At 47.8% G+C, this 13,207-nt stretch overlaps 1 protein-coding gene across 5 annotated transcripts in view; it reads right to left on the bottom strand.

The window, feature by feature from the left end:
- eif2ak4 (eukaryotic translation initiation factor 2 alpha kinase 4) overlaps positions 1-12,197 on the bottom strand; it is a 140,423-nt gene extending 128,226 nt beyond the window's left edge. For all 5 annotated transcript variants that reach the window (XM_067991166.1, XM_067991167.1, XM_067991169.1 and 2 more), the window contains exons 1-3: positions 11,851-12,197; positions 3,744-3,859; positions 492-594 (exon numbers count right to left, since the gene is read on the bottom strand). In XM_067991166.1, the coding sequence (XP_067847267.1) occupies positions 492-594; positions 3,744-3,859; positions 11,851-12,030 (399 nt within the window). In that variant the 5' untranslated portion in view covers positions 12,031-12,197. The remainder of the gene's footprint in view (positions 1-491; positions 595-3,743; positions 3,860-11,850) is intronic.
- Between the last annotated feature and the right edge of the window lie 1,010 nt (positions 12,198-13,207).

The raw sequence follows: 13,207 nt of genomic DNA, 5'->3' as shown, positions 1-13,207 counted from the left end.
TTACAAGTTTATAGTGCAACTGCACCATGCACTACACTGAAGTACTACAGTACGCTGAACAGCAGTGGACGAGACGCATCACCACTTGTCACTGCGCCACAGTTAATTGTGTAAGGACAGACAGGCTGCTGGCAGGCCGGAGTGTGCTCACATTCAGCAACAGTGACATGCTGGCACATCGCTGGCCTTTGATGAGCCGCTTCACAAGTTAAATTATTTTGGACAACATAGTTCATTGCAGCCCTGACATACTACACTACGGAGTAGCAGGTTGAGTGTTTTCACCAACAATAAATTACCACTCTGGGTGTACTGAAGCAGATAAAGCCCTTAGGCTCCCACCCAAGACAAAAATAATACAGCAGGGGTGAGTGTTAAAACAGCTGGAAATAAACTGTGCACAGTATAAAACAAGGCCAAACATTACACTGCGATACTGAGTTCAAGTTATTCCGATATCTCACACTCTTGGTATTTCCTAATTTACTCACCTCTCCACAGTGATCTTTGGCTAGTTTTATCAGCTCTGCCTGCAACCGGTTCAGCTTTTCGTTAGAAAGGCCTTTCGCTCTCTCCAGCTTGATTTCTGGAGGTCTGTGGGAATGACAGTGGAACAGCGTTAGCATAGGACCAAAGTCAGGACGTCGTGCTGCAAGCTGGCCTTCGCTTCAGCCACAGTGACGTTGCATTGCACCGACTCGCTGCCAAACGTGACAACAGCCCACATCATAAACTTCGCTGCTCCAGAGCTTACCATATTAGTAGTATTTTTCTCAACAGTTGCCTCCCCCTTCCCCTTGACCGAAGGCTTTAATTGTTTGCTGGACTACACTCTATGGGGGGGGGGACACTCGACACTCCACTGGTACCTTGCCCAAGCGGTTAACCTTCACGCAGTGAATGTCAGCAGACCACTCAATCATAAATAGCATCACATCTGAGCCAAATCCAGTCATGATCAGACGTCCGTACACGCTTGACCTCAGCAGGGGAGCCCCAAAGAATCTTACTCTCTGCTCCAGCTCACATATCAGCCCACTGAGATCAGAGCCGGGGGCCGGGGGGGGGGGGTTTGAGCCTACTAACTGACTGAGCTGTTTTGCTCAGCGTCTCAGTGAATAAACTCGCTGAACCAACAGAGACTGCTGGACTCAATAGGCAACACCATCAGAAAAATGCAGTGCAAAACTACATCAGTTCAGTGAATACACAAATTACCTGCACAGATCTCAACAAAGAAAAGAATTAAAGATTAAAAACAGAAAAAATGCCAACCCAGCCTGCCATTAAGATTTTGAAAAAACTAAACTCCTGTTACAGTATCTGGGCCTGCAACACCTAATCAGGACTGGTATTTTTTGTCACACAAAGGCAGTAACCCATTCTAAACCTTGTTCAGATTACCCAAATCTGCTCAGAATTGGGACTCATCCCAACTTGCCACAACTTTCAGAAGAGACATAACCCAGTAAAGGCTTTATGCTTTTTAAATAGCCAGGGTTAAAATGTAGGCTGTCTCCAGCAGGACAAGTGGAGAAAGTGGGAATGGGGGGAGGGGCGAGGGAGAGACAGCGTAGAGTGAGAGGGGAAGGGTGCAGCCAGCAAACACGTTGAGCGAGTGGGGAGGTTGCAATCAGTAAGTCACAGGAACAGGAGGCCATTCAGCCCCTTGAGCCTGTTCCACCGTTCAATTAGATCATGGCTGATCTGTACCTCAACTCCATTTACCTGCCTTTGATGCATATCCCTCGATACCCTTACTTAATAAAAATCTGTCAATCTGTCTTGAAAATTTCAACTGACCATCCACAGCCTTTTGGGGTACCCGTTCCAGATTTCCATTACCCTGTGTGAAAAAGTGCTTCCTGATTTCACTCCTAAACGTCTTAGCTCTAATATTAAAATCGTGCCCTCTTGTTCTGGATTCTCCCACCAGTCAAAATAGTTTCTCTGCATCGACCCTATCGAATTTTAAACACTTCAATTAGATCACCCATCACCTTCTAATCTCAAGAGAATACAAGCCAGGTTTATGAAACCTGTCCATATAATTTAACCCTTCCAAGGCCAATACATCCTTCGTGAGGTACAGTGCCCAAAACGAAACACAGTCCTCCAGATGGAAGACAGCAAATGGTTGGTCTGTGGGAAAGTGCAAGAGCCTCGTGACAAGAGAAGAATTCACAAAGTCATTTGATGGTTGGGACAGGTTATTTGTACTGTTAGTTGTCGCGGTCCCCACAAACAAGTAAATCTCTAACTTCAGCACACAGTGAGGCTTGGTGACGTGGTGGTTTAAGGTGCAATTATACTGTAACTTTCTCATCGATGCAAAGTAATTTTGGAGACAACCTCCATCAGTTTAAGTTTGCACAGAGTGCATTATAACTGCCATTTCATCTCTTGAAATTGAATTTGAGGCCGGTCTGGTCCGGCTGCAAGAGCCCTAACTGCCGTGAGACTGCGCAGTCTTATCGGAGTTCCTAGTGGGCACAAGTCAAAAGCACAATACTAGGAACACAGGCGGTCTAACGTGGGAAATGGAAATGTCACATTGACACATAGGGAATCTATTCCCTGAGGTTAGGATTATGGGACAATTTATAGGGAAGGGGAAAGGGAGCCTTGCTGCATATGTGCAACACCTCACCCAGGAATTCTCCAAAAGCTTTGAAACCACTCACCTTTACCAACACAGAAGTTCACCAATGTCAATAAAAGCTTGGACAGTTCCAGTCAAACCTGCCAGGACCACTCGGACAAGACTTCGAGCACAAAGTTGGCCCTCTTAAAATTTGGCAATTTTATTTGAGTTTTTATAATCTCTCCAATCCTTCTAATGTCAAAGCTGATCAAATTATGATCACAGGTACTTAAAGCCTCACCCATCTGTGTGTTGATTTGATAATCCCTATTACTCGTGATCAAATCTAAGACGTTTTCTGCCTTTGTTGGCACTTTTACAAACTGAGTCATAAAACAGTCTTCCATTAGCTCTAAAAATCCCTTCCCTGTCATACCAGTAGAGACATCATTGTCCCAATCAATTTCTGGCAAGTTAAAATCTCCAACTACTATAGCTGGTTCCTTACTAGTCGCCTCCTTATCGCAACCCACAGTTCCGGATCAAGGCTTTCACCCCAGCCTGTGGAGTCTATAGCAAACCCCCTCTGTTACCATCTATTAATTCTACCCAAAGTTACTCTGTGTCTGCACTTTCCATTTTAATATCCTCTCCCACTTCTGTCTCAATACCGGAGTTTATACATACGGTCACTCCAGCTCCTTTTCTCCCGATACGGTCTCTTCGAAACAATTTATGTCTTTCCAGCTACGTACCCCATTGATTGGAATCATTACACCACATCTTTGTGAAGCAAATGATTTCCAATCTATCACCCCTGTAAGACCTTCCAGATGACACATCTTATTTGTCAGACTTCTTGCATTAATGTAAGCACAGCTCCATTTTTTGTTTATGTTTCCCATTTACTTTATTAACATTTTTACTTGTTTTTTCTCCCATTAGAATTAGACTTATTAAACTTCCTTCAAACAACACTGCTTTTTTTTTGCATCTCATGGCCGCCACTCCCAGACAGCCTGACTGGCGTACAACTTGCAGTGTATTGAATAGTGAGTGCAAATCCAGGTGTTGTGACTTGATTGCACAGCCTGCCGAGTGCGTTCTACAATCACAGCAAAATTCAAACAGTCTGGCACAGTAAAGATCAGGTACTCACATATCAGGGTAGTTGGGCGGGCAATTAACATGTAAATCCGCAGCAACGTGGCTATCTTCAACGCTGATCAAACCCTGAGGGTGCAGCACAATACAGATTTCTGGGGGACGTTTTACCTGGAACAGAAATAATGATTCAGATTATCAAGATTCAGCGATGTAAACAAAAGGGGGAAATTTCTTTGCCAGCTAATTAACGGAGACAACTGGACCATTGTAGAAGGTGCTTTGATACCTGTAGACTGTCTGGATTGCACTGGCCACGGATTGAGATAGCCGTTATGCGGAATGATGAATGGGACCATTGTGCTGGTTACTTCAGTGTATCTGGATCACAGGCAAGCCAGAGCGGAAGGTTACAACAATAACTTGCATTTATATAGCGCCTTTAATGTAGTAAAACATCCCAACGCGCTTCACAGGAGCATTATCAAACAAAATTTGACACCGAGCCACATAAGGTGAGACTAGGACAGGTGACTAAAAGCTTGGTCAAAGAGGTAGGCTTTAAGGAGTGTTTTAAAGGAGGAGAGGCACAGGGTTGAGAGGGAATTCCAGAGTTTAGGCTCTAGGCAGCTGAAGACACAGCCGCCTATAGTAGAGCAATTAAAATTGGGGCTGGACAAGAGGCAAGAATTGGAGGAGCGCAGAGATCTCAGAGGGTCATAAGGCTGGAGGGGGGTTACAAGAGATAGGGAGGGGTGAGGCCATGGAGGAATTTGAAAATAAGGAAATGGAACTCCGCTGAGTACAAATTATGATGCTACAAAACACAAACTAGTGTCACCTTGGCTCCGTTGGTAGCACGAGTGCAAAAGACAAGGCTGAAGCATTTGCAACCATCTTCAGCCAGAAGTGCCGAGTGGATGATCCATCTCGGCCTCCTCCCGATATCCCCAACATCACAGAAGCCAGTCTTCAGCCAATTCGATTCACTCCACATGATATCAAGAAACGGCTGAGTGCACTGGATACAGCAAAGGCTATGGGCCCCGACAGCATCCCGGCTGTAGTGCTGAAGACTTGTGCTCCAGAACTAGCCGCGCCTCTAGCCAATCTGTTCCAGTACAGCGACAACACTGGCCTCTACCCGACAATGTGGAAAATTGCCCATGTATGTCCTGTCTACAAAAAGTAGGACAAATCCAATCCGGCCAATTACCACCCCATCAGTCTACTCTCAATCATCAGCAAAGTGATGGAAGGTGTCGTCGACAGTGCTATCAAGCAGCACTTATTCACCAATAACCTGCTCACCGATGCTCAGTTTGGGTTCCGCCAGGACCACTCGCCTCATTTTAGCCAATATATAGCAAGCCCAACAAGAGTGGGGGCAGTTCTGGATTTAGTTCTAGAGAATGAAGAGGGGCAGATGGAAGAAGTAGCAATGGGAGAGCATTTTGGTGGTAGTGATCATAATACAGTTAGTTTTAGCATAGTTATGGAAAAGGACAAAAACAGAGCAGGAGTTAAAGTTTTCAATTGGGGAAAGGCCAATTTTACTAAACTAAGAAGTGATTTAGCAGAAATAAACTGGAAACAGCTACTTGAAGGTAAATCAGTGTCAGAGCAGTGGGAGACATTCAAAGGGGTTCAGGGTAAACATGTTCCCACAAAGAAAAAGGGAGGAGCTGCCAAATGTAGAGCCCCCTGGATGTCAAGGAGCATTCAGGGTAAGATGAGAAAAAAAAAGCCTATGACAGACACTGGGAACTCAATACTACAGAAAGCTTAGAGGAGTATACAAAGTGCAGGGGTGAAGTTAAAAAGGAAATTAGGAAAGCAAAGAGAGGGCTCGACAAAATATTAGCAGGTAAGATCAAAGAAAACCCAAAGATATTTTATAAATACATTAAAAGCAAGAGGATAACTAAGGAAAGAGTAGGGCCTATTAGAGACCAAAAAGGTAAACTATGTGTGGAGGCGGAAGATGTGGGTATGGTTCTTAATGAATACTTTGCATCTGTCTTCACAAAGGAGAGGGATGATGCAGGGATTGAAGTTAAGGAGGAGGAGTATGAAATATTAGATGGGATAAACATAATGAGAGATGAAGTATTAAGGGGATTAGCATCTTTGAAAGTGGATAAATCACCAGGGCCGGATGAAATGTATCCCAGGCTGTTAAAAGAAGCCAGGGAGGAAATAGTGGAGGCTTTAACAATCATTTTCCAAACTTCACTGGATATAGGTGTAGTACCGGAGGATTGGAGGACTGCTAACGTTGTACCGTTGTTTAAAAAGAGTGAAGGATAGAACGAGTAATTACAGGCCAGTCAGTCTAACCTCGGTGTTGGGCAAATTATTGGAATCAATTCTGAGGGACAGGATAAACTGTCACTTAGAAAGGCACAGACTAATCAAGGACAATCAGCACGGATTTGTTAAGGGGAGATCGTGTCTGACTAACTTGATTGAATTTTTCGAGGAGGTGACAAGGAGGATCAATGAGGGTAGCGCAATTGATGTAGTCTACATAGATTTTAGCAAGGCCACATGGCAGATTGTTCAAAAAAGTAAAGGCCCATGAGATCCAAGGGAATGTGGCAAATTGGATCCAAAATTGGCTCAATGGCAGGAAACAAAGGGTAATGGTCAACGGGTGTTTTTGCGACTGGAAAGCTGTTTCCAGTGGGGTGCCGCAGAGCTCAGTCCTTTGCTTTTTGTGGCATTCATTAACGATTTGGACTTAAACGTTGGGGGCATAATTAAGAAATTTGCAGATGACACAAATGTAGGCCGTGTGGTTGATAGTGAGGAGGAAAGCTGTAGACTGCAGGAAGATATCAATGGACTGGTCAGATGGGCAGAAAAGTGACAAATGGAGCTCAATCCGGAGAAGTGGGAGGTAATGCATTTGGGGAGAGCAAACAAGGCAAGGGAATACACAATAAATGGGAGTATACTGAAAGGTGTAGAGGAAGTGAGGGACCTTGGAGTGCATGTACAAACTGGACAGGTTGCACCTCAACAGGGCCAGAACCAATATCCTTGTGGGGAGGTTTGCTAGTGCTGTTGGGGAGGGTTTAAACGAGCTTGCCAGGGGGGTGGGAATCTGAGTGCAGATTCAGATGGGACAGAATCAGAACTGGAGATAGAAGGCAGAAAATTAGTAAGTGACTTAGGAAAGCAGAGGAAACAAAGGTTAGAAAAAAAACAGCAAGGAAGTTTGGCAGTGCTTAATGGCACATACCTTAATGCAAGGAGTATAGTGAATAAGGCAGATGAGCTGAGGGCACAGATAGATATGTGGCAGTACGACATCTTAGCTATTATTGAAACATGGTTTAAAGAGGGGCAGAAATGGCAGCTCAACGTTCCTGGTTACAGGGTTTTCAGACGAGATAGAGAGGGGGATAAAAAAGGAGGGGGGGTGGCAATTTTGGTTCAAGAAACAATTACAGCTATGGGGAGGGATGATATGTTAGAAGGATCATCAAATGAGGCCATATGGGTTGAGCTAAGGAACCAAAAAAGGGGCAGTCACACTACTGGGAGTGTACTATAGACCCCCAAACAGTCAGAGGGAGATATAAGAGCAAATATGTAGGTAAATTTCTGAGAAGTGCAAAAACAGTAGGGCAGTAATAGTAGAGGATTTCAACTACCCTAATATTAACTGGGACACAAACAGTGTGAAGGGTATAGAGGGCGCAAAATTCTTAAATTGCATTCAAGAGAACTTTTTTAGCCAGTACATAGCAAGCCCAACAAGACAGGGGCAGTTCTAGATTTAGTTTTAGGGAATGAAGCTGGGCAGGTGGAAGGAATATCATTGGGAGAGCATTTTGTGGTAGTGATCATAATTCAGTTAGTTTTAGCATAGTTATGGAAAAGGACAAAGATAGAACAGGAGTTAGAGTTCTCAATTGGGAAAAGGCAAATTTTACTAAGCTGAGAAGTGATTTAGCAAAAGTGGACTAGAAACAGCTACTTGAAGGTAAATCAATGTCAGAGCAGTGGGAGGCGTTCAAGGGGGAGATTCAAGGGGTGCAGAGTAAACATGTTCCCACAAAGAAAAAGGGTGGGACTACCAAATTGAGCCCCGTGGATGACAAGGAAAATACAGGGTAAGAAAAGGCAAAAAAGGAAAACTTATGTCGCACACCGGGAACTCAATACTACAGAAAGCCTAGAGGAGTATAAAAAGTGCAGGGGTGAAATTAAAAAGGAAATTAGGAAAGCAAAGAGAGGACATGAAAAAATACTGACAAGTAAAATCAAGGAAAACCCAAAGATGTTTTATAAATACATTAAGAGCAAGAAGGTAACTAAGGAAAGAGTAGGGCCTATTAGAGACCAAAAAGGTAAAGTGTGTGCGGAAGGGGAAGATGTGGGTATGGTTCTGAATGAATACTTTGTGCCTGTCTTCACAAAAGAGAGGGACAATGCAGACATTGTAGTTTTTTTTTCTGTAGTGTGGATGTGTTAAACAGGTTGACTTGTTTTGTGTGTTTAGGCCTCCCTTTTATAAGGGGGGGTTAGGGAGTGTTTAATGTGCAGCAAATCAAAAATGTGTGTCAAAATAATAATTTTGTGAGGATCTGTATGCACCCCAGCCCTTGCAGTCATTGTACTTAAGGAGGAGGAGTGTGAAATATTGGATGGGATGAACATAGTGAGAGAGGAAGTATTAAGAGGATTAGCATCTTTGAAAGTAGATAAATCACCAGGCCCGGATGAAATGTATCCCAGGCTGTTAAAAGCAAGAGAGGAAATAGAGGCTCTGACCATCATTTTTCAATCCTCTCTGGCTACAGGTGTGGTGCCGGAGGATTGGAGGACTGCTAACGTTGTACCATTGTTTAAAAAGGAGCGAGGGATAGACCGAGCAGTTACAGGCCAGTCAGTCTAACCTTGGTGTGGGCAAATTATTGGAATCAATTCTGCGGGACAGCATAAATCATCATTTAGAAAGACAAGGAGTAACTAAGGTCAGTCAGCATGGATTTGTTAAGGGAAGGTCGTGTCTGACTAACTTGATTGAATTTTTTGAGATGGTAACAAGGAGGGTCGATGAGGGTAGTGCGTTTAATATAGTGTACATGGATTTTAGGAAGGTTTGTGACAAGGTTCCACATGGCAGTCTGGTCAAAAAAATACAAGCCCATGGGATCCAAGGGAGAGTGACAAGTTGGAACCAAAATTGGCTCAGTGGCAGGAAGCAAAGGGTAATGGCTAACAGGTGTTTTTGTGACTGGAAGGCTGTTTCCAGTGGGGTTCCGCAGGGCTCAGTACTAGGTCCCTTGCTTTTTGTGATATATATTAATGATTTGGATTTAATCATACCCCCTACATTTAAGAAGTTTGCAGATGATACAAAAATTGGCCGTGTAGTTGATAGTGAGGAGGAAAGCTGCAGACTGCAGAAAGGTATATCAATTGACTGGTCAGGTGGGCCGAAAAGTGGCAAATGGAATTTGATCCAGAGAAGTGTGAGGTAATGCATTTGGGCAGGACAAACAAGGCAAGGGAATACACAATAAATGGGAGGATACTAAAAGGTGTGGAGGAAGTGAGGGACGTTGGGGTGCATGTCCACAGATCCCTGAAGGTAGCAGGACAGGTAGATAAGGTGGTTCAGAAGGCATATGGAATACTTTCCTTTATTAGTCAAGGCATAGAATATAAGCGCAGAGAGGTTATGCTGGAACTGTATAAAACACTGGTTAGGCCACAGCTTGAGTACTGTTTACAGTTCTGGTCACCACATTACAGGAAGAATGTGATTGCACTACAGAGGGTACAGAGGGGATTTACGAGGATGTTGCCAGGACTGGAGAATTTTAGCTATGAGAAAAGATTGGATAGGCTAGGGTTGTTTTCTTTGGAACAGAGGAGGCTGAGGGGAGATTTAATTGAGGTGCATAAAATTATGAGGAGCCTAGATAGAGTGGATAGGAAGGACCTATTTCCCTTAGCAGAGAAGTCAATAACCAGGGGGCATAGATTTAAAGTGATTGGTAGAAGGATTAGAGGGGAGCAGAGGAAAATGTTTTTTCACCCAGAGGGTGGTGAGGGTCTGGAACTCACTGCCTGAAAGGGTGGTAGAGGCAGAAACCCTCAACTCATTTAACAAGTACCTGGATATGCACCTGAAGTGCCGTAACCTACAGGGCTACGGACCAGTGCTGGATAGTGGGATTAGGCTGGGTGGCTCATTTTTGGCCGCCGCGGACACACCCTTCTGTGCCGTAAATTTTCTATGATTCTATGAATTGATACTGCTTTCCCATCCCCCCACTTCCTTCCTAAATACATTACACCTGCAGAATTTGACTGTCGATGCTGTTCTTTATGCAGCCATGTTTCAGTTTTCCCTACTACATCTGGTTTCTCGCTACAAATTATTGCTTCCAGTTCCCCTGTTTTGATTCAGATTTAATTTGTTTTTATTAATAATTCCTCTCGCTTTATTTTTATCAGTTATTTTATTCTAATGTTTTGCGTTTTGCTACAATTCAGTGACCTCCAACAAGGACTCCATTTTCCCCTCTTAGCCTGGGGGTGAGGCAGAAAGACCAGCTGTAGAGTCCAATACTGCTAACTTAGTACAGAGTACCCTTCGTCGTCCAGTACTTCCCTGGAGCGGAGAAACTACACCATGTTCTCCGCAGCCTTCAACATGTCATCGATGACGACGAACACCTCGCTAAGGCCATCCCCACGCCTCCACTGCTCGCCTTTAAACAGCCACCCAACCTCAAACAGACCATCGTTCGCAGCAAGTTACCCAGTTTTCAGGAGAACAGCGTCCACGACACCACACAACCCTGCCACGGCAACCTCTGCAAGACTTGCCAGATCATCAACACGGATACCACCATCACACGAGAGGACACCACCCACCAGGTGCATGGTTCATACTCCTGTGACTCGGCCAACGTTGTCTACCTCATACGTTGCAGGAAAGGATGCCCCGGAGCATGGTACATTGGCGAGACCATGCAGACGCTGCGACAACGGATGAACGGACACCGCGCAACAATCGCCAAACAGGAGGGTTCCCTTCCAGTCGGGGAACACTTTAGCAGTCAAGGACATTCAGCCACCGATCTTCGGGTAAGCGTTCTCCAAGGCGGCCTTCGAAACACACGACAACGCAAAATCGTCGAGCAGAAGTTGATAGCCAAGTTCCGCACCCATGAGGACGGCCTCAACCGGGATCTTGGGTTCATGTCACGCTACACGTAACCCCACCAGCAAAAAGGGGGAAAAAATTTATATGTTTTTTAAAATTCTCTCTCTCTCTCTCTCTGCCATTTTGAGTTTCTTTCTGCCTGCCTGTGTAATAGACACAATGTATATCGAGTGTACTGGGACGTGCTGTTCTCCGTGACTGGCCTGTTTGAATAACAACGACACCTTTTGATTGGTGTGATGCTGTCCCAACATAGTATAAGATATGCGATTTGAGAACCTTTTCATTCATTCATCTGACGAAGGAGATAATCTCCGAAAGCTTGTGATTTTAAAATAAATTTGTTGGACTATAACCTGGTGTTGTAAGATTCCTTAACTTAGTACAGGCCGCAGATCAATCGTGGGACCTTCTCGTTTGTTTGACTCGGTACCAAGCCGGACGATCCACTGGGAGATAGAGCTTCACATATGACAATCTCGAAAACCAGCAAAATTGACCTTCAGCCTCCCCACCACTGCACCCTCCTCTCACCTTCCACCTTCCACCTCCCATCCCATTCCCTTCCCAGTCTCTCCCCACCTCCCATTCCCAGTCTCTCCCCACCTCCCATCCCATTCCCTTCCCAGTCTCTCCCCACCTCCCATTCCCAGTCTCTCCCCACCTCCCATCCCATTCCCTTCCCAGTCTCTCCCCACCTCCCATTCCCTTCCCAGTCTCTCCCCACCTCCCATTCCCAGTCTCTCCCCACCTCCCATTCCCAGTCTCTCCCCACCTCCCAGTCCCAGTCTCTCCCCACCTCCCAGTCCCAGTCTCTCCCCACCTCCCAGTCCCAGTCTCTCCCCACCTCCCAGTCCCAGTCTCTCCCCACCTCCCTTTCCCATTCCCAGTCTCTCCCCACCTCCCTTTCCCAGTCCCAGTCTCTCCCCACCTCCCTTTCACAGCCCCCCTCCTCTCCTCTCCTCACCTTCCACGGGTCTTGGTCCCGTAGATCCCTGAAGTCCTTCCCGTAGATGGAGTTCAGAGCCTGCACCTCGGTCTCCTGCTGCTCGGAGTAGGTCTCCTGCTCCGGGTCGCCCATGGTCCCAGCTCCCGCCGCCTGTCCCGTCATAGGTCGGGGGGAGGTGTGAGGCGGACTCCCTGCCATCCGCAGCTCCCAGCCCTCGAGTCGCCAGGCTGCAGCCAGACCCCGCTCCCGGCGGCACTGTCGCTCCTCGGCATAACGACAGCTGAAGCCCGGGTCCGCTCGGCCCAATGTCCGCCTCCCTTCACCCGCCGTCACCCGGAATCACAACACGGCCCCACAAGGACTTCCGGGTCCCCCCCCGTTACCCAGGGTGACTGCTCCCTCCCCGTTACCCAGGGTGACTGCTCCCTCTACCCCCCCCCCCCCCCCGTTACCCAGGGTGACTGCTCCCTCCCTCCCCCCCCCCGTTACCCAGGGTGACTGCTCCCTCCCTCCCCCCCCCCGTTACCCAGGGTGACTGCTCCCTCCCTCCCCCCCCCCGTTACCCAGGGTGACTGCTCCCTCCCTCCCCCCCCCCCCCGTTACCCAGGGTGACTGCTCCCTCCCTCCCCCCCCCGTTACCCAGGGTGACTGCTCCCTCCCTCCCCCCCCCCCCGTTACCCAGGGTGACTGCTCCCTCCCTCCCCCCCCCCCCCGTTACCCAGGGTGACTGCTCCCTCCCCCCCCCCCCCGTAACCCAGGGTGACTGCTCCCTCCCCCCCCCCGTAACCCAGGGTGACTGCTCCCTCCCCCCCCCCCGTAACCCAGGGTGACTGCTCCCTCCCCCCCCCCGTAACCCAGGGTGACTGCTCCCTCCCCCCCCCCCCCGTAACCCAGGGTGACTGCTCCCTCCCCCCCCCCCCCGTAACCCAGGGTGACTGCTCCCTCCCCCCCCCCCGTAACCCAGGGTGACTGCTCCCTCCCCCCCCCCGTAACCCAGGGTGACTGCTCCCTCCCCCCCCCCGTAACCCAGGGTGACTGCTCCCTCCCCCCCCGTAACCCAGGGTGACTGCTCCCTCTTCCCCCCACTCCCCGTAACCCAGGGTGACTGCTCCCCCTACCGCCCCCCCCCGTAACCCAGGGTGACTGCTCCCTCTCTCCCCCCCCCCCCCGTAACCCAGGGTGACTGCTCCCTCTCTTTCCCCCCCCCCCCCCCCCGTAACCCAGGGTGACTGCTCCCTCCCCCACCCCCGTAACCCAGGGTGACTGCTCCCTCCCCCCCCCGTAACCCAGGGTGACTGCTCCCTCCCCCCCCCCCCGTAACCCAGGATGACTGCTCCCTCCCCCCCCCCCCGTAACCCAGGGTGACTGCTCCCTC

Source organism: Heptranchias perlo, chromosome 10 (assembly GCF_035084215.1).
Source record: "Heptranchias perlo isolate sHepPer1 chromosome 10, sHepPer1.hap1, whole genome shotgun sequence".
In the NCBI taxonomy this organism is placed as follows: domain Eukaryota; kingdom Metazoa; phylum Chordata; class Chondrichthyes; order Hexanchiformes; family Hexanchidae; genus Heptranchias; species Heptranchias perlo.
Note: the sequence above shows the minus strand (reverse complement) of the source record. Positions and strands in the feature narration are given on the sequence as shown.